The sequence below is a fragment of the Puma concolor genome, chromosome E1, assembly GCF_028749965.1.
Source record: "Puma concolor isolate L17-30 chromosome E1, mPumCon1.1.hap2, whole genome shotgun sequence".
Classification (NCBI taxonomy): Eukaryota; Metazoa; Chordata; class Mammalia; order Carnivora; family Felidae; genus Puma; species Puma concolor.
In genome coordinates, this window is record NC_141680.1 from 45,717,928 (window position 1) to 45,739,480 (window position 21,553).

Genomic DNA, 21,553 nt, shown 5'->3' on the forward strand with positions numbered 1-21,553 from the left:
GGCCCCTCCAGCTGCTGTTAGGGCTGCTGATAATGGCTCACAGCTGCCCCTTCCTTGGAATTATCTTCAGCTGACAGGAGCCGTCTTGCCCTCAGACCTTGGCCAATGACTGGTGGACAAAGGTTACACAAGACCATTCCCTTTGCCTCCGGGTGGAGCGGGCTCTACTCTCCAGATATTTGGAGCTGGGGCAGCTGACCTTATGTTTACCATCCAGAAAGAAGCAGACATCTCTTTCCAAGGCAGCGAAGGTGTGTCTGAGTCTTGAATACCAGTGTATTCAAGTATAATCCAAGTATAATTCAAGTGTATTACTAGAGGATGGTGCTAGGATCACTGGCAGAGAGACTCATTGACCAAGGGCCGCTAGTCAGACCCACTGGGGTCCCTGGGGAGCAGAAGATGCCAGCTAGTGTCTGTTTGAGCCTATGCACCTCGCTCTCCTCCACCATCTTGGGGCCCATCCGCTCACACAGTGACATGATTTTCAGACCCGTTGAGGTTACTTCCCCTTGGCTCCCTGCCTTTCCTCTGATTAACAGTCAGATTTTTATTATTCATCCACTTCTTCCCGATTTGGAATCCTTGAGAATGAGTCACCTTTTCTTCTGAGTTTGGGAGAGCCAAGTTTTCAAGCCTTGTTAAGTGATTAGGGGGATGTAGCACTGAGAGTTAACACCTGCATTTAACCAATCTACCCCCCACCCCGATCTCTCTCTCCCATTCCTACATTCATGCAGTAAAGTGAGTAGGTCTTTCCTACTAGGGCTGATGGCTCTCTGCAGTACTGTGATAATACAACACAGGGCACATGCTGGTGAATGTGTGTGTGGTTCCCAGGATTTTTTGTTCTTTTTTAATGTTTATTTACTTATTTTGTGTGTGTGAGAGAGAGAGAGGGAGAGAGAGAATCCCAAGCAGGCTCCAGGCTGTCAGCCCAGAGCCTGACGCAGGGCTTGACCTCACTAACCAAACCGTGAGATCATGACCTGAGCTGAAATCAAGAGTCAGATGCTCAACCAACTGAGCCACCAGGCACCCTACCCAGGAACTTAACTAGGACATAAGCTCCATGGTAATAGGGACCTTTCCTGTCTCATTCACTGCCGAATCTCCAGTGCCCAGCGTGAGCTCAATAAATATTTGTTGCATAAATGGATAAAGAAACATTAATTGCATGCCTACTGTATTTCAGACGTTACGCTAATCCCTACCGACGGACAAATTGGTATGTCCTCTCTCACTGTGGAGCTCAAAATCTAGAAAGAGAAACAGATAGGCAAGCAAATGGGCTGGTCATGAGGGTTAAGATAGAGGTATATGTAAGTGCTGAGAGAACACGTAGTAGACAGTTAATTTGCTCTGGGGCGGTCAGAAAAAGTTATGGGGAGGAAGGAACTTTTGAGTTGAGCTTTGAAAGGTAAGTGGGAGTTTGGTAGCGATCACAGGACGAAAGGGCGTCAAGGCAGAGAGCTAGCAGCATGAGGCTAGAAGGATAGAAGGTGGTGACGCTTCCGTGGGGTGTTAATGAGTGGCCGTGGGAGGAGGGTGGATGAGGGTAAAGCTGGAGAGCAGGCTGAGCCGCGGGTTGGGGCCCCTCACCTGCTGCCCGCCCCCTCGGGCTGTGTGCTTTCAGGTCACGGCCAGTGCAGCTGTGGGGACTGTCTGTGTGACTCCGACTGCACCGGCTTCTACTGCAACTGCACCACGCGCACCGACACCTGCATGTCCAGCAACGGGCTGCTGTGCAGCGGCCGGGGCAAGTGTGAGTGCGGCAGCTGCGTGTGCATCCAGCCCGGCTCCTACGGGGACACCTGTGAGAAGTGCCCCACCTGCCCTGACGCCTGCACCTTTAAGAAGTGAGTGGGCAGAGAAGTGAGTTGGAGCCAGTCGGGTGCTAGAAGGAGGGAGGGGGCCCCCCAGGCTAGAATCCCCAACCCTCCAGGTTCTTATTCACCAAAGCTTCAGGAGGAGGCGTCCGCTGCAGCTAAGAGGCTAGCTTTCCTCTTCCCACGGAAAAGTTTGGGCAAAGGTGGAGGTAGAGCCAACCGTGCAGGGGCCAAAGTAGCACCCGCTGGACTCCAGTTGGAGAACCCCCTCTCCTGGGATGGCATCCTGAATCCCTGAGTTGGGAGGAAGGCTAAACCAGGGAACTTCTGGGGAACGTTCCCATGTTCCGATCCTGTGGGAGAGTTGGGCTGGAGTTATGAAGGATTCTGTGAAACAGGAGATGTTCGCTAGTACAAACTCCACTCATCTGGGGTCAGGGGAAGCTCCTGCCATTTCTCTTGCCACTTTAAGCAGGGCTGGGCTCATAGGCATGCGACCTGTGCATTTGTACAGAGCCCTGTGCTTAGAAGGGCCCCATGCTTGGTTTACCGCTCTGCCGGCACTGTCTTGTAATGCTTAGGGATTTTTGAACAAGGGACCTGACATCTTCTTTTGTGCTGGGTCCCCAGATTACATGACCGGTTCTGCCTTTAAGGCTCCTGGAAGTGGCACACGCCTCACCTCCTGTCACACTCTCGGATGGGACATGAAGAAGTTTAATGAGGGGACTGGGGCCTTCTGCCTGCCAGGCCCTGCCTCTGGGTGAGGAGGAACTCCCACCCCTGAACTCCAGACCCGACCCTCTGGGTCCCCCAGAATTGCCTTACAGGGGTTTTTGTTTCGGTGTTTGTTTTCCGAGGTGGGGCAGCTTTCTGGTGTGTGGAGGTCAGAGCTGGACTGACACACACGTAGGTTTGCTCCTCTCTCGTCTTTTTTGTTTATTTATTTTTGAGAGAGAGAGGGAGACAGAGTGCAACTGGGGGAGGGGCAGAGAGAGGGACACATAGAATCTCAAACAGACTCCAGACTCTGAGCTGTCAGCGCAGAGCCTGACGCGGGGCTCGAACTCGCGGGGCTCGAACTCGAAGACGGCGAGATCATGGCCTGAGCCGAAGTCGGATGCTTAACTGACTGAGCCACCCAGGCGTCCCTCTCCTCCCTTGTCTTCGTCTCTGTGTCGTCTCTCTTTTAGGGAGTGTGTGGAGTGTAAGAAATTTGACCGGGGAGACCTACGTAAAGAAAATACCTGCAGCCGTTACTGTCGTGATGAGATTGAGTCTGTGAAGGAGCTCAGTAAGTTCAGCATGTCTTAGAATCGCGCACATATGCGGCTGCTGAAGTTTTCAGTTGATCCCAGAACGTGTCTATGTCTCATCAGTAAAATGGAAGAGTAATCCCTGCCTCAAAGGCATGTTGTACAGACCTGCTGCACACGAGGCACTTAATAAAGGCCAGCTTCCCTGAGTCCTCTTGTGCCCTCTGCTAATTTGTTCCACAGTCCCTCCCCATTCTGCTGCTTCCTGGAACCCACAGACTCAGCAAGACCCTACAGACAACTTTTAAAGTATGTAGAAATCAACCCTAACTTGACCTCCCCAGGGAAAGGAAGACAATGCATCCCATTTTACGGATGAAGAAACCTAGGCTAGGTGACGTCAGTTTAGGAGGCTAGTAACCATTTACTGAGTTTACTTAACTGAGAGTGTTAAGCAATGCCCAGGCATACTGCTCTGCTGGTTTGGAGGGAAACCTTCACCCTTATGGATTTTAGCTAAAATCATAATGCTGTAGCCTTTTTTGGCTCTCTGGAGCCCTTCCTAGAATAAGACAGATAAAAATACAGTGGTGAACAAAACTCTTGCCTGCGGTCATTCTAGTTTGAATTTCACCTTGACCGAAAAGGGGATAATCTTTGTTGCTGTCAGCGCATCTGATGTGGTTATCTGGGTCAGCGAGGCATTGGTTGGTCTAGGGAGATGGCAATCTCTCCTGAGATAGCTGTCTCTCACGAAGGCAGGAAACATGTTTTCAGTGAGAGCCACAGTGAGACACAGCCAGTCAGTCGGCTTCTGGCTGGGGGTGTTACAGAAAAGGGTCAGCTCTCTGGATCCTTTGGCTAATATCAGAAGTGGGGCTGGTTGGGGGGGGGGGGTGAGGGGCATGATTTGGGGATTGAGTTTGAAGAGACGGCTTTTCCTCCTGAGGAGAATCGGTATGCTGTGATTATCTCAGGCAGGTGAGACTGCTGAGAGAGATGTGAGATGTTATTATTACCTGGACCAGAGGGGAATCTCAGGTTAGTTGAACATATTTCTGTTACCCCCTACCCCCGTGCCATGATAATCATAAAGATAAATGCTTGTTTGTATGGAATTGTGTAACTTATAAAAGTTAGGCAAGTATCTTTTCATACACATGATCTTGTCTTTTTCTCAGCCACCTAGTAGAGTAGAACTGTGGTACTGTTGTTATCTTCATTTTGCAGATGAGCAAACTGAATCTCAGGAAAGCTACATAACTTGCCCGAACAAGTTAAGCTTAGAACTGAATCTGGAAATCCTTACTCTTTCCACTGTACTCTTATACCACTGGTTTTCGGGAGGCTTATTGAGTTCAAGTCTGGTGTGCTCTGAGACTCCTGTTTTAGTTCTGTTCCATCACATACTTGTGTTGACCTTGGTGCATTTGCTTAACGTCATCGTGTGTCAGTTTTACCTGTCTGGTTGCATCACTATAGGACGTGGTGCAAATGATAGAGGGGCACCTATAGTTTCCCTGTCAGAATAACAGGCTTCAGAATTAGAAGGGGTGAAGCCTACAAAAAAGTGATGGGAGTCAGAGAAGAGAGGCTGGCTCTGAAGAGGAACACTGGATCAGACGCAGAAACGGAAGAAATGTAAGGGCTTTGCCAACAAACTATTGAGAACAGTTGAGCCAGGAGGGAAAGGAAAGAGAGGGAAGGGAACACCCTTCTGTATTAGGTACTGTTCACTTGACGTCATTTAGTTCTCTACCAGTGTTGTGAGGTGGGTTATCCTTTTCCTTTCATAGATGAAGAAAGAGCCAGTGAGGTCAAGTAACTTCCCCAATATTACGCAGCTGACAGGTGGTAGAGCCAGGCTTTGAATCACACTGTGTCATGTGTTCTGTCATGTCCCTTCCAAGGGAAGGAATACGAACCAAAAAGGGTCTAGGAGGGACAAAAGTCAGCAGCGAGGGTCATCTAGAGGCAATTGCCAGGCACAACAGCCATCTCAAATCTAGGCATCTTGCCTAATGTCAGGCATAGGGTTTCCTGTTGCATACTTTCTCAGAAGTCCCATGACTGGGGTTTGGGGATGGCCCTGTCTTCCAGGAATTGCCTTGTTTTTCACTCTCCCATATTTTCCCCTTCCTCAGAGGATACTGGCAAGGATGCAGTGAACTGCACGTACAAGAATGAAGATGACTGTGTTGTCAGATTCCAGTACTATGGAGACTCCAGTGGAAAGTCCATTCTCTGTGTGGTAGAGGAGCCAGGTGCGTGAACCACCAGGGCCCCTGACGCTGCACCTATAGGGAGAGGGAGAGCCACGTTAGGCAGCGATTTCCACCCATTACGCCTCTTACACAGAACAGCCAAGTTAAGACTACCTTACAAGTGGTAAGTTAGGGCCTGTCATCTGGGTGTGGGAGATATTTAAATACCGATCTTAGTGAGAAAGTGACTTGCTAATTGAGGAGACAGAAAAAGAAGGTGGGTAAGGAAAGGAAGAAGGTAGATATGGATCCCACCAAGGGACAAAATACATCCTGGCATTTTTTTGAGGGGACAGTATTAAGAAGTGAGGAATTTAAAGTCTGGGACTCTTCAGCGTCCGCTCTACTTAAGGTCAGGTGGTTGCCAAGGGCAACCTGTTCGCTGCTTCAGACGAAGGCCTGATGCTTTGAGGTGTTGACCTTACCAGGGTCACCATGAGACACAGTACTGGGTTTGAGGCACCAACCCAAGGTGTTCTGAGCACTGAAAAGATAGTGCTTGCTCTCACAGCCTTCTGGAAGCAGGAGGAGCTCATCCGTCATACACAGACCAACCACAGGTTTGTCGCCATCCAGCGTAGTAGATTAGCTCGCTTCCCCTTACCACCCCCGTCTCCTTCCTTTCTCTTACGCAACAGATGAAGCTATGAATCACTAGACAATATTTTCGAGTACTTATTGTATATCAGGCGGTAGACTAGGTGCTGGGAATATAACAATAGATAAAGCAGATGTGGCACTCACAGGCCAGGGGGAGAGGGACATGTAAATTGATAGTGATACTGCTGAGGGACAAGGGCTGTGCCAAGGCGGGGGGTAGACAGGAGCTTCTGTGAGTGAAGGAACAATGTCTGAAGGCAGAGACTAAGTCAGTTGGTTGTTCGTCAGTTGATTCCCACAGCTGTAGATATTTCTTCAGGTCCTCCTTCAGACCAGGGTCCAGCAAACACTTTCTGTTCAGGGCCAGGGGTTAAATATTTTAGGCTTTGGCGGCACCTGGGTGGCTCAGTTGGTTAGGTGTCTGACTCTTGATTTCAGCTCAGGTCATGATCTCACGGTTCATCGGTTTGAGCCCCACATTGTGCTCCGCACTGACAGTGTGGAGCCTGCTTGGGATTCTCTCTCTCTCTCTCTCTCTCTCTCTCTCTCTCTCTGCCCCTCACCCACTTGTGCTTTCTCTGTCTCAAAATAAATATTTTAGGCTTTGTGGGCCTTGTGGTCTCTGCCATGACTACTCTGCCATTGTAACAGGAAGGCAGCCATAGTCTATATATTTTTTTTTTAATTTTTTTTTCAACGTTTATTTATTTTGGGGACAGAGAGAGACAGAGCATGAACGGGGGAGGAGCAGAGAGAGAGGGAGACACAGAATCGGAAACAGGCTCCAGGCTCTGAGCCATCAGCCCAGAGCCCGACGCGGGGCTCGAACTCACGGACCGCGAGATCGTGACCTGGCTGAAGTCGGACGCTTAACCGACTGCGCCACCCAGGCGCCCCAGCCATAGTCTATATTTAATGCACAAGCCTAAGTATATTTAGAAAGACAGGTGGCAAGCCACATTTGGCTCCCAGACAATAGCTTGCTGGCCCCTGCTTTAGGAAAGTGGGTCTCAAACTTTTCTATGTTCCCCTTGTTAAAAAATCGAGAGTCCTAAGCCCCATGCTGCTTCCATGAGCCTCTATGTTCTTTTTATTAGATTTTTTTATTACATTTTTAAATGTTTATTCATTTTTTGAGAGAAAGATGGAGCACGAGTCGAGAGAAAGATGGGAGGAGCAGAGGGAGAGGGAGACACAGAATCCGAAGCAGGCTCTAGGCTCTGAGCCCAACGCAGGGCTCGAACCCATGAACTGTGAGATCATGAGCTGAGCCAAAGTCGGACACTTAACTGACTGAGCCACCCAGGTGTCCCCAGCCTCTGTGTTCTTGAACAGTGCTCCTGGCAGTTGTGAGACGCCCCAATATTTGAGTGCCTCTGCTTTGGACACATCACTTCCCCTAGTGAGCCTTCTCAGACCTCCTCCATCATCCTTTCTTCTGATTCGGTTGGGTGCTCCTGTTTGAGTCCCAGAGCAGCTGTGTTTCCCTTAGATGGGCCTTCATCCCACCATTAACTTGCTTCTTTAATCACCCATCTCCCTCAGTAGATCACGTGCTCCACGAACACACGAACCATCTGTCTTATCTATGGTTATATCTCCATACTTGGCTCAGTCATCTACAGAGAAGATACTTAGTAAACGGGTTTTTTTTTTTTTCAACGTTTATTTATTTTTGGGACAGAGAGAGACAGAGCATGAACGGGGGAGGGGCAGAGAGAGAGGGAGACACAGAATCGGAAACAGGCTCCAGGCTCTGAGCCATCAGCCCAGAGCCTGACGCGGGGCTCGAACTCCCGGACCGCGAGATCGTCACCTGGCTGAAGTCGGACTCTTAACCGACTGCGCCACCCAGGCGCCCCAGTAAACGGGTTTTGAATGAGTTACTAGGACTGATTATTCGAGTTGACGGGCAGGCTTGCATACATGTTGATACCTGCTCGGAGAACTTTGGCTGCTTGGAGAAGGAAGCGGGTGACAGTGGAAAGAAGCTCTACTACATCCGGGTCAGCAGGGTGTTGCTGGCTGCATGGGTACCGGAGAGCATGGCGCCCCCTACCGTGATATTGTTCACCTGCCTTTCCCAGGGCTCTCACCCTTCAGAAGGGAGAAGGAAGGTAAAGGAAAGGGTATGACCTTAGTTTGATTTAGCGACTCAAGGGAAAGCTGACATGGGAAGGGGAGAGGGCAGAGTCTGGGTATGTATCTGTGGGGGAGCACATGTGGATTATTTGGCCATGACCCCTCACACTTTCCCGCCCACCTGTGTTAACGCGTTTCATGGGTTTTTCCACACCCGCCCTATTTGCACCTTTGTGCTTTCTCATTTCTGAAGGGCAGTACGTTCTTGCTTTGGGGTTTAACGTTACTTCATCTCTGCTATAACAATCCTTGCAGGTGCTTCTGCTGTAACACCAAAATCTTGTGGCTTGATATTCTTAGACTGGAATCCACTACCTGAAATTATGGGGCAGAAAGATGGTGATAACCTGAGCTTGTACAAATAACCCCCCAGGGTAGGGGGTGGAGTAGCTTTTCTGATGTAGATCCCATCCTCCACATGAGGAGATGGGACCCCAGACCCATATTCCCTATCTTGTTGCCCTGGAATTCTGAATTTGACCTCTCTTCTCACCTACCGCCCCCGACTATTTTCAGGGGTTCTGGCTTTGTGCAGAATGTGTCATCTGAGGTCCCAGAGCATAGGAGGGGATTATTCTCATTCTCTTCCCCAACTCACGCCTTTGCGGATGGTCTCCCTGAAGGGGAGGGCCACTGCAAGGCAGTAGAGACAGCACTGCCAAAGGGCTTGGCCTTGACTGGGTGGTGTTCAGCCTACTATGTGGAGTGGGCTCGGCTGAGCTGGGTCCTTATCACTCCCAGATAGAGTTGCCTCGTCGAATACAATATGTCCCATTCAACATTTAGTACCTACTTAGGCTAAAAAATTATTGTTTATCTGAAATTCAAGTTTAACTGGATTTCCCGTGCTTTTGCCAAACCTGCTAGCCCTGCCCAGTCTTTCCTGACCTTGGCTCGCCACCATGGGTCCTCATCACCGTGGCTGAGAGATCTCTCTAGAGACCAGCTGATCTCGTCATCTTCTTCCAGGAATCCTGCCATCTACTCCTTTCAGGACAAATGCTTAATAGACGTTTTTGCCTGAAGACCTCTTGACATTCTACCTGTCCCACCCATACTGACATGCAGAATTGAAGAGATTTCACTCTGAGGTTTGAGGGTCAGCCCTCTCTTCCCAAGAATTCATGATTGTTGTTCCCGGAAGAGCTGGTGCCCTTCACTCCTGGGAACTCAGACACTGGAACCTCACAGCCTCTCTCCAGATGCTCCTTTAATTATAGACAGGTTATAATTTGGTAGCTTGGGAAATAGCTAGCTTGGGTCTGCATCGGTGGTTGTTTTTGGGTCATGTGTGGTGAGCATAGGGTGTATGTTTAGAGAAGAAGGTGGGAGACAGTGTGGAAAGTGGGCATGACCACCTCTCCAGACCCATCAATACCCGTATATCCAAACACCTAATTACATAACACCTGAGAAGTTACTGGAGTGAGGTCACCAATCAGACACCTGTGGTTTATGGGAAGCAGAGCTCTGCAGAGCACAGTCCGCTTGGTCTTCAGAGGGGTGATGCACCTCTGTCTGTGTTGGTTGTTGACTAGGGTTGAACAGGAAGTCGGCTTTCAATAGGGTTAGGATTAAAGATGATGAAATATTTTGGGAAGGAACCCAAAATATTGTCTGGGTTGGCAGGCTTCCTGGTCTCTAAGTGTGCTAACAAGGACATTAGGTTCCCAGCCCTCAGAGATGTACATATCCAAACCAGAGAAACAAATACAAATGCCCAAGGAGCTAGGTAAATAAGTTAGTGAAAACAGTCAGGTGTAACAAGAACACGAGTAATAACAGTAGCTGATAGTTATTGAGCACTGAGTCTGTGCTCGGCAGAGTTCTGAGTTCTTTAAATATATTTAACTTATTTATTTTTACAGGTTTCTTTTTTTTTAAAATATTTATTTTGTGGGAGAGAGAGAGAGAGTGTGCACGAGTTGGGGAGAGGGGCAGAGAGAGAGGGAGAGAGAATCCCAAGCAGGCTTCATGATCAGCATGGAGCCTGATGCCCGGGTGGCTCAGCTGGTTAGGCATCCTACTTCAGCTCAGCTCACAATCTTGCAGTTCATGGGTTCAAGCCCCTATTGGGCTCTGTGCTGACAGCTCAGAGCCTGGATCCTGCTTCAGATTCTGTGTCTCCCTCTCTCTCTGCTCCTCCCCCACTCATGCGCTCTCTCTCTCTCTCTCTCTCTCTCTCTCTCTCTCTCTCTCTAAAAAATAATAATCATTAAAAAAAGAAATAAGTTGGGGTGCCTGGGTGGCGCAGTGGGTGTTCGACTTCAGCTCAGGTCATGATCTCACAGTTCGTGAGATCGAGCCCCGTGTTGGGCTCTGTGCTGACAGCTCAGAGTCCGGAGTCTGCTTTGGATTCTGTGTCTCCCTGTCTCTCTGCGCCCCCCCCCCCCCATACATGCTCTGTCTCTGTCTCTCTCAAAAATAAATAAACATTAAAAACAATTTTTAAAAGTATATATTTAACTATTCTTCATAAGTTTTGGAATTCAGTGCTATTACTTTCTCCATTTTAAACATGGAGAGATAGGAAACAGACACCCAGAAAGGTTAAATAGTTTATCAAAGGTCACATAGCAAAGTAAGTTGTCAGCCAGGATTCGAACCCTGGCGGTCTAGCTCCAGAGCCCACAGTAGCACAGCCTCCATGACAAGTTACATGTTGCCTCTGTTTAGTGGAGAAAAGAGGGTGGTGACAAGTCTGGCAAACTAGAAAATGTGTCCCATCTAAAGGGGACAGCAGCTACTCACATCTAACCAGGGCTGCCCTGTGGGTGCAGTGTTTCCAGACCTTTTTATTTATGTTAAAAAAAAAATTTTTTTTTACTTTTATTTATTTTTGAGAAACAGAGTGAGACAAAGCATGAGCAGGGGAGGGGCAGAGAGAGAAGGAGACACAGAATCTGAAGCAGGCTCCAGGCTCTGAGCAAGCAGTCAGCACAGAGCCTGATGCGGAGCTTGAACCCACGAACTGTGAGATCATGACCTGAGCTGAAGTCGGACGCTCAACCGACTGAGCCACCCAGGCGCCTCTATTTATTCATGTTTTTAAAGGGAAGAAGAAGAATCTGAAGTTTTAGGGGGATAATCTCCTGATTATTCAATGCTGCCAACAAAATAAAAATTTAATCAAGCTTTTGTTTTAAATCCAGTAGAGTTAACATAAAATCAACTTTTTAATAAACACTTGAGTAGGTTAGATTCTACCGGGGGTGACCTGCTTATGACCTCTAATTTAAACTACTCAGGACAGATTATTGCTGTCTTAAATATTGGTGCTCCCCCCCCCCTTTAAAAATTTTGATTTATTTTGTAAGCCCTGTTTCCCTCAGAGAGATTTCTAGTAATTTCTTACTTGGTCAAGTTGCCTTTACAACGTCCCTGCTCTGTGCTCTCTCCTGACAGAGTGTCCCAAGGGTCCTGACATCCTGGTGGTCCTACTCTCAGTGATGGGGGCCATTTTGCTCATCGGCCTTGCTACTCTGCTCATCTGGAAGCTCCTCGTCACCATCCATGACCGGAAGGAGTTTGCTAAGTTTGAGGAAGAGCGAGCCAGAGCAAAATGGGACACAGTAAGAGTCGGGGCTGGGCATTTTCTTAAGTCATTGGTTTGAGAGCCTCAACTGGAAATAGTAGGTACTTAGGGGAGCCAGGTTCAGCCAGCACCATAATTTCCCAGTTAGTCTCTGTTGTGGAAATTGGGAGATGGTCCTGTTGTCTTTATTCCTGAAAGCCACCTGAGTCTCTCCCTGCCACACAGTGACCATAGGTCCCGTCGGTGAGAACTGACTGAGTACAGGTAGGGCCCAGCTCTGCTCTGGACACTGACACAATCAAAAGGAAACATATTCTCTAATTGAGGAAGACAGGACAAATGATGGGGGGGGGGGGAACGTTATTATTGCCAGTTTGTAGATAAGAAAACTGAGCACAGAGAGGTTCAATGGCTTGCCCAATTGTGGGAGGGAATCAAGTTATGATAGAAATTACTCTTTGAGCCAGACTCTTAAAACATATCCTCTCTGCAGTTTATTCTGATTGCATTCAATCAAGCATCTATCGAGAACTTTCTATATACTTAATTTTGCTCTGTTCTCCTTTGGCTCATCTTCCACATTCTGACTTTTTTTTCTGGACCTTCCAAAATGGCTGTTTGACTCCATGAATGTCTAGCGGGAGGCTGGAAGTTTGTTCTCATTTAATGGTCACCTCAGGCCTTGGTACTCAAGGGTCCCAAGACACTTGAGATGTTTCTGTTCGTACAGTGTAGAAATCTGGAATCTCAGCGGCACGTGAGAATGTGTTGTATTTCTTGAAATGGGACTCCTAAAGACGGCCAGATCTTATGGGATTTATCACTTTTTGTTAGAAAATAATTTGGGCAACCCAGTGAGGGTCTTATTTTTTCCTGCTAACATGACAGTGGGTAGTGCTTGGAAGGATGAGATGAGAACAAATTAAAATGATTTTGAGTGAAAGCTATCCTCTCTGTTTCAGCTACCACCTGCTACATTTCTTGTCTCTGCCCGCATCCCTCAGCATAGTCACAATAAAAGAAAAAAAAATTGGAGAAGGGCAAAAGAGAGAGTTCAGGAGAGAAGCAGGAAATAGATACTGGCTACAAGTGGTACTGAGGTGTTTGGGGATCACCAAAAAGTAATGGGTTGCATTCAACCCCTTCGAAACAGCAGCACAATGGCATTCCACTTTCTCTCTCCTCTTATTTCCTACCCACTCCCATCTCAGGAGCGAATATGGGGTTACAATGAGCATTAAGCGATTCATGGATGGTGTAGCCCGGAGAAAGGTGTCTTGGGTAAAGTCTTCAGGCGAAATGTAATCGTTGAGGGCAGGGAAGAATTGAGGAATTCACCGTAAGACACATTTCTGTTCTCTCCGCAGGCCAACAACCCACTGTATAAAGAGGCCACATCCACCTTCACCAACATCACCTACCGGGGCACTTAATGACAAGCAGTCATCCTCAGTTCGCTGTCAGGCTGTCCCAGAATTGTGGATACCTCTGCTGTCATGTTTACAGGGAACGAAATCTGTGGGGCAGGATAGGGGGCTGGGAGTGGGGTGGGTTACAAGAATGTCAGTATGTGGAGGTGTGGGTCTCTGTGCGTGTGTACGCGTGAGTGTGCTGCATGTGGGGGAGTGTGTAATTTAAAACTTGAGGTGTGTCCAGACACGTGGAGCTCCTCAGCCTTTGTCCGCAGAATGCCTCCTTCAGGGATCCTTCCTGCTTAACCTTAGGGTGACCCACGTAGCTGAGCAGGCACTGTTCATTACCTCAGTGAGAAGCCAGCTTTCCTTTTCCGGCCATTTCTCCTGAAGAGAAGGGCAGGGCTGAGCCTCTCATTCCAGAGGAAGGGGCCTTGACTCTGCCTTGAGTTTACGGTTCTTGGGTCCGACGCTCAGCAGCTCTGATAGCAAATGCTGGGCTCTGCAGCCTTGTTGTGTCATCTGGACTTTGATCTCCTTTGCCTTCCCTCAGGCTGAAGGAGAAATCAGAAGCAAGCGGAGCCATGGGAGTTGCCTATGTCTTTCGCTATCCCCTCAATCCAGTATGGTTCTCTCACAAGGGGAGCCCTTGCCAGCAATTCTGTTGGGAGTGAGGATGGGAAGGCCACTCAGGGGTCATGCATGGCCTGGATGAACGTGCCAGAGTCCCCCAGTTCATAATCATCACCCTTCAGATTTGTCTCCTTGGCACCCCACCCTAGAAGTTCGATCGGAGGATGCGTGTTACCCTTAGAGCAGCATCACCTCTTTACCTTCTACGTCCACACTCTCACTGCTGTAGACATTTGCTACATACTGGGAATTTCTTTCATGACCGGACGCTTTTCCTCCCAGGGAGAGTGCTGTGATGAGAGCCAGAGATCTGGCCCCGCCCTTCAGGCCCTCTGCCCCTTGTCCAAGGCACCCCCCCCCCCCCCGCCCCTACACCCAATCTGGTGCTTCTGTGTGCTACATCCGTCCATGGGGCTGATTGCACTTATCTACCTCTCGGCTGTCTTGTGAAGGAATCATTCCCATGGGTCTCTGAGTCTGCTGGGCATATGTGCCACATTTAGAAGGATGGGCCAGTTGGATCAGCGTGTGTGGCCTATTCTCCTATGGGCTGGGCAACCTCATTTTAACTCAGTCTTTAATCTGAGAGGCCACAAGTGCAGTTTTATTTTATTTTTCTCATTGGGTCACCTGAAACCATGATGAGGCTTGCTTAATCTAAAGGAATACGTACAGAAACACATTTGCATTTATATTTATTTGAGGAGGAGGAGCATATTTAAAAAAAAACAACAACAACCCCACACAGACTTGGGATGGATACAGACCCTCCCACTTGGCATCACTCATAGGGAGTTGCTGTCCATTTGCTGGATCTGTAGGGGCTCTCTCATCCTGGGAGCCTGTGGGGATGGCCCCCCGGGCATGCTGGGCCATTTCTGAGCAGGAGGGGTACAAGTGGTTCTTTTCTCCTAGCAGTTGCTTCCTTGGTGTTCACATTGGTCTAAACATTAACAACCACCCTCACCCCCCATTCATCAAGAAAAAGGAAAGAGCTATAGACCGTGGTCTGACGATCAGAAAATGTAAGTCCTGGCCTCATTGTTGCAGCTGAGGAAGCTTTACCCTTAATTAAGGCAAGCCTCTCTTCCTTCCCTTCGGGGCTCAGTTTTCTAGTTTGAAAAATGATAGTTTGGACCAGCCAGTCTGGAAGGTGTCTTTCAATATCGAGAATCTGAGATGCTGGGACTTACTGTGGCATCAGACATTCAGTCAAGATTCCGTGAGATGTTGATACTACTTTTTTTGTTGTTAAGTTGGGAGATCTGAGAGACCGGCTTTTGCAAGAGCGGATGTCATTCCACGTCACCTTTCTCAATGAAAAAGCCTCATTCTGGCCTCTCTTAGAGCCCCTTCTCCGATGTTTGTTAGCAGTCACATTTCCTAATGTAGCACTCAAGCTCCACTTAGTTTATTATTCCTTAGCTCACTTTGCACACGTTTGCATCCACATATAAGGGAGAGGAATCCATTAAGAAGTAGCTGAAATGTGTATTCTGCATTCGTGTGTTAACACTGAGAATAAGCCTTGGAATTAGGAGTAGGGCAAGTGACTGAGCCTTGTCTCACCCATGGATTACTCTTTACTGAAAGGGATGGTAGTACAGTAGAGGGGTAAATGGGGGAGGGGAGGGTCGATAATGAATCCAAGAAGTTTAGAACCTAACTATACCCTTTGGCTACTGAGACAAGAGTCCATTAAAGCAGTAGTTGGACCTTTTCTTTAGATAAGATGGTTTATATGAAGACACTATATCAAAGGAGGAAGAACATATATTTAAAGGATGAAAAAATCAGTAGGACTCTTCTCTGAGCTTCTGGAAGGAGACTCCTAGGCTTTAAAAAGGCGCCGGGTGGTCCAGTTAGGTGTTTGACTTTGGCTGAGGTCATGAACTCGCATTTCGTGAGTTCCAGCCCCACATCAGCCTCTGTGCTGACAGCTCAGAGCCTGGAGCCTGCTTCGGATTCTGTGTCTCCCTCTCTCTCTGTTCCTCCTCTGTTCACGCTTTCTCAAAAATAAATGAAGATTGGGGCGCCTGGGTGGCGCAGTCGGTTAAGCGTCCGACTTCAGCCAGGTCACGATCTCGCGGTCCTGTGAGTTCGAGCCCCGCGTCGGGCTCTGGGCTGATGGCTCAGAGCCTGGAGCCTGTTTCCGATTCTGTGTCTCCCTCTCTCTCTGCCCCTCGCCCGTTCATGCTCTGTCTCTCTCTGTCCGAAAAATAAATAAACGTTGAAAAAAAAAAAATAAAAATAAATAAATGAAGATTAAAAAAAAAAAAAAAGACCAATACTCTTTGTATGCGGGGAGAACCTGTAGCTGTGTTCGCGAGACAGCAAATGGCAGTCAGTTTGGGCATCACGTAGGGTGAACATCTAAATAGTATTTTGGTATCAGCACAGCCCAAAGAAGTTATTTATTTGTGCTCAGCTCATCTGGAGAGAATTTATGTTCAGTCTCAGGGTGTGTGGATAGTAATGGGAAGCTTGGGATGCTCCTGACAAGTTGTCACATAACGAATCCCATCTTTCTCTCTCAGATATTCCTAGACCATCCATGATTTCAAGATCCTTCTCTTTGTTAGGTATTCCTGGTGGAAATGACTTAAGTGCCTTCCTGACTTCCTAACCACCCCCTCTGTTTGAATTGTGCAACAGTAAATTAAATGTGCTTTCCAAAAAGAATTGACCTAAGGCTGCCCAGTTCTTCCTGTGTTGTTATTTCTGTTTTCTTTGGGTGAAAAGAGTAAATGTCATCGCCTCAAAAATGATTATTTTAGAACAAGCCTGTTTCCAAATGTAACCAAATGATGACCACCACGGGGACTGAAGTTTACTCCAGAACCCAGAGCGTTTCTTTAGACTTTCATAATGTTTTCAAACTGAGTAGGTTATTGCTGTTCTAAGAGTTGGAGTTTTTTGTCTTTTAATTGGGGATTTTTTAGGAACTTGTGCAATCTCAATAGAACAGACTGTCAGTTTAGCCTAGGTTTTGTTTGCAGGAGGCATAAATCAGTACAATAAAGGCTTGATGGCAGATTATTGACAGGATCATTTAAATGCCCAGCTTTAGGGGGAAAAATGCCCAACTTTTATTTAAGGAATTGGGTCTCAAAATGTGGTTTGAGGACCAGCAGCCTCCATATCACCTGGGAAGTTGTTAGGAATAAAAATGCACAGGCCACGCCCCAGGGCTACTAACTCAGAAAATCTGAGATGGGGCCGGGCCCAGTGTTGTGTTTCAGCAAGCCCTCCCTGTGATTCTGCTGCTGACTCAAGTTTGAGAACCATTGACTTAAGAAGTCACTTACCTGTCCTTCTGGCTTACTAAGTTTGCAGTGAAGTCATCTCAGTTCCTAAAAGATTATGAATATAGCTTGGCGGGCATATTAAGAGAACCGAATATCTACCCACACAAAATGAAAATCCACTTTTGATCCATTTTCCAAATTAAGTGATCAGAGGCTTCTGGTTCCCTCACAGCCACAAATTCCCATGAAAAACTAAAAGAAGTACTAGATCAAAATCACAGGGAAAGAAACCCAACTAACAGGATACTTGGCAGGCATCCAAGAAAACTTTATTCACAGGAGATGGGATGAATATCGGAATTATTCGCATTATCACTTTATAGGGTAAGACTCTAGAATTTGCAACTTCACTTTCTGCTATTTAAAATGTATTGAGCATTGACAGTGTGGGGTTGAAGTACTTTACAGCACACTCATCACCTTTGCCTTTGGGTCTTACATTCCTTAAATAACGTGCATGTTTAAAAAACATTGCAGTGCATGACGTCATAAAAGGATTATGTGAACACACACTGAGACCTTTTATGTTGAAATGTTGTAGGTACACTGTGTTTTATTTACTTCATGGTAACTGATGACTACATATCTGGGTAAAATGGAGGACTTTATGTGAAAATGAAATGAAAAGCTATATATCAAATCATATCTGTAATCCCCTAGCTCTTGGCCTGTGTAGTCTGAACTCTATAGTAACAGCCATGTAATGACCACTGGGATCAATTACAAGCAAGTTGTCTTGGAATTACAGTGCATTCATTTTTCACACTGATGTAAGGAAACTAACATATGCTGTGCAAGAAAACCATTTAATGCTTGTTGAAAAATAATTTCTATTTGGTTTTGTAACATATTTCTTGAAATATCTATTTCTGGTATTTTGGAGTTTGACTAAAGCACACAGGCAGTTTTAAATGCTTGTGATTGGGGTTATCTATATTGTTCAATTTTAAGGGGCGCCTGGATGGCCCAGTCGGTTAAGTGTCCGACTCTTGGTTTTGGCTTAGGTCATGATCTCACGGTTTGTGAGTTTGAGCCCCACATTGGGCTCTGTGCTGATGGTGCAGAGCCTGCTTGGGATTCTCTCTCTCTCTCCCTCTCTCTCTGCCCCTCCCCCACTTGCTCTGTCTCTTTCACAAAAATAAACTTAAAAAATTTTTTTAAAAATCCACTTAATGAGACTATCCAAGAAGAGTTAGCATGTGAAAAGAAAATTATAGGTCAGTTAACGTGATTGTGTTCCTTGCGATTGCTGCCATAGTGCTGTCTCTCTAAACTTTTGCACAGAGAAGACATTTTCCGTCAGCTGTGTATTTTCTGACAATACACGGGAGAATGCTCACAGAATAGAAGCATTTAGAAAGCAACATTTAGGAGATGTAACAGCCTTCACGCAAAATCTCCACAGTAAGTTGTTCTTTATCAGTGTCCCTGAAAACAGCTTTGTAAGAAAAAAAAATCTCGCCATTCATTGTGGGTTTTTTTTTTTTTTTCTATTAGTTGGGTTTTCCTGTGACTCATACAATTGGCATGATTTCTTTGGAGAGATCAGAGTGCTGGGTGTGTAAATATCATTCGGTGGCCAATGAAGAGATCGGTTAGGAAAAATGTTAATGGATCTATGCTCCACTTTGCTTCTCCTGACCCTTCTAATCCCCCATTGTGACAGAGGTTGCTGATTGTGCCCCCATATGTGTTTTCCTCTTCTCACATAAAGTCAGAACTCCTCATTTCCAGTTGGACACATGGCTGCCTGGAATAGATACTATGTCTCCAAGCTTCTCGTGCAGCTAGGCTGCCCTGTCCACCTTGTAGACAGATGTGAATGGAAGGGGTGCATACCACTTCCATCGCGAGCCACTTAGGAAGGGAGCGTGCCTCTCCTCTCCCCTTCCTTCTTCAGGTAGGCCGACTCTAGAGATAATAGCCAGAACTTAAGCAGACCTCACGGATCAGGATGGGACCTGAGGGACTGTGGTAGTTATCTATTGCTGCATAATAAGTTACCCCACGATTTAGCAGCTTAAAACCACAAACGCGATCTTGCAGTTTTTGCGGCATGTCAGCTGGCTTCTCCCTAAGTGCGGAAGCCAAGAGCGAGCCAGGAGGAAGCTGCAGTATCTCTTGTGACGTAGTTTTGTACGTGTCACGTCAGCATTTCCACCATACTCTATTCGTCGTTAAGTAGCCCGCTACAACTAGTCCACATTCAAGAAGCGTGGAACAGATGCCACCTTTTTTTAAAACTTGTTTTAAATGTTTACGCTTTGAGAGAGAGAGAGACAGAGACAGAGTATGAGTGGGGAAGGGGCAGAAAGAGAGAGAGGGAGACACAGAATCGGAAGCAGGCTCCAGGCTCTGAGCTGTCAGCACAGAGCCCGACGCGGGGCTCGAACTCGTGAACCTAGATGCCACTTCTTGAAGGTATGAGCACCGTGGTAGATAAAATTGTTGCCCCTGCCCATCCCCCTCTCCCAAAGGCACCCATGTTCTAATCCCCAGAACCAGCGAATATGGTACCTGGCATGGAATAAAGAATTTTGCTGATGTAATTAAGGGCAGAAACAGGGAAATTTCATGGATTATGTGGATAGCCTTAACACAATCATAAGGGGGTCAGAGTGAGAATAGGAAATGTCAGGATGGAAACAGGTCAGTGTGAGGTTGCCACGAGTCAAGGGATGCAGAGGCCTCTAGAAGCGGGAAAAGGTAAGGAATAGATTTTCCTTTAGAGCCTCCAGAAATGCAGCCTTTGTAAGGCCAATTTTGGACTTCTGACCTCCAGAAATGTAATAAATTGTTGTTGAAGTTTGTGGTAAGTTGTTACAGTAACAAGAAACTAATACACCAAAGAACTTGTGGACATAGTTCAAAACTGCCACAGTCCACCCTCTGGTCACTACTTATTCATAGTTCCCTCACTTGCAACAAGTGCTCCCCCTTCCCAAGGACCCCCCGGTCTTATCTCATTATAGCATTCACTCGAAGTCCAGAGTCTTGTCCTCTAAATAGGTCCTGGGGCAGAGGAGTCTTCTTGGATATAGTTCCTTACATTTGGCCACTTGAGTATAGTGCCTCTTAATCTGAAGTCCTGTGAACTAAAGGAAAAAGCTATACGCTCTCTTCCTGCAACAACCAATTAAAATGGCAGGACAGATAGGGAGACATTCCAGTTTCAAGGGGCAGAAAACAGGTTTGCAGAAGCCCCCAGTCCATAGCAGTTCTGAAAGTCACTTGGGTATAGGCTGGCAGTTCCATATGAAAGGCCTGGGAATAATTCTCCATGGATTTTCATTCTATCTTCTAGGCTTTTGGTTTTACCCTTGAAGCCATCTTTATTCCATTAAAGGTAGCATATATTCACGTGGAAATAGTTTTCTCAGCCTGCTTCCTGCTTATAGAGCTTGAGGGTCCAAAGACCTCTTTCCTTTTCATGCTCTGACTCCTTCAGCCCAAGCTGGCAGTGTTTCTGACAATTACAATACTCTTTAAAAAAAATTATGAATCTCCTGCAAATCTTGATTGGGTTTCAGTCCCATAAAATAAAAGCCCTACCCATAAATATCTTTGAGTTAAATCTTTTGCTACCTCGGGCTTCTGCAGAAGGACAAAAGCCTTAAGCTTCTTAGAAGCCATATTATTTGAATGAGAGGATCCAAGAAGCATAACCTTAAAATCTTTTGAGAGTCTTTTGCCTGCGATATCTCCCTTAAGCCACCACTGGAATAAATGCCAGTGGAGCAGTAAAATAGAAGACTGTGTCCTTGCAACTATGGTTAGCAATATTCACCCTTGAGTGACCATCTCTGAACCTCTCGAATGTGAGAAATAAAATTCTATCTTGCTTAGGCCACTGTTATTTAGGGATTTTCTGTTAGGTGAAAGAATCTAATCCTAACTACTATACTCTTGGTGCTATTTGGTGAGCGTCTCTGAAACTGACTAATACAGTAACTAACTCATCAATAGACTCAATACTAACAAACTACAAGTGCTCAAGATTGTGCAGCGTCCACAATCTGGTGATCAGACAGACTGAAACCATTATAATCGTTACACGTTAGAAGTTGATGCCTTATGAATAGATGGCAAATGGGCTCAGCTCATTAACAGAGGTGGACTGTAAACAGTGTGTGTGGGTAGGTGGGGAAGTAGGGAATGGAGGGTGGGGTGTTTACAAAAATAAAGGACATGGTCTCAGCACTCATTACTTACAGACTGTTGAGGGACATAAAACACGTACATGTTAAAAGTACTAAAGAATGCCTACACAACAGGATTTGAGATATAAACGGGCACAAGTATCTCTGAAGTAATTAAATGTTTTAACATTTTTTGAGCACTGCATAAACATTTTTGAATTATCACAATTCTGAACGAATGAGAAAACTGAGGCTTAGAGAGCTTAGTTTGCCCCACTGCATACAGTAAATAATTAGGATAATTGACTCAATAATTGAATTTGCATAGATCCAGCTCTAAAGTCCACGCTGCTCACCACAATGTTAACAACGGAGAGCTCAGGTTGGCTCAATCACTGTGAATTTTACCTTTTTGAAAATTTACCTTTACACCTC

The 21,553-nt window shown here is 46.6% G+C and overlaps 2 protein-coding genes across 2 annotated transcripts in view; both read left to right on the top strand.

The window, feature by feature from the left end:
• The window catches only part of LOC147574432 (uncharacterized), a 299,824-nt gene that overhangs the window by 105,358 nt on the left and 172,913 nt on the right, over positions 1 to 21,553 (top strand). The window lies entirely within an intron of this gene.
• Positions 1,065 to 15,700, top strand: LOC147574437 (integrin beta-3-like). Its single transcript, XM_086685526.1, has 5 exons — positions 1,065 to 1,859; positions 3,023 to 3,123; positions 5,230 to 5,349; positions 11,497 to 11,663; positions 12,994 to 15,700. The coding sequence occupies exons 1-5, from the start codon at positions 1,528 to 1,530 to the stop codon at positions 13,057 to 13,059; spliced, it is 786 nt and encodes a 261-aa protein (XP_086541652.1). The 5' UTR covers positions 1,065 to 1,527; the 3' UTR covers positions 13,060 to 15,700.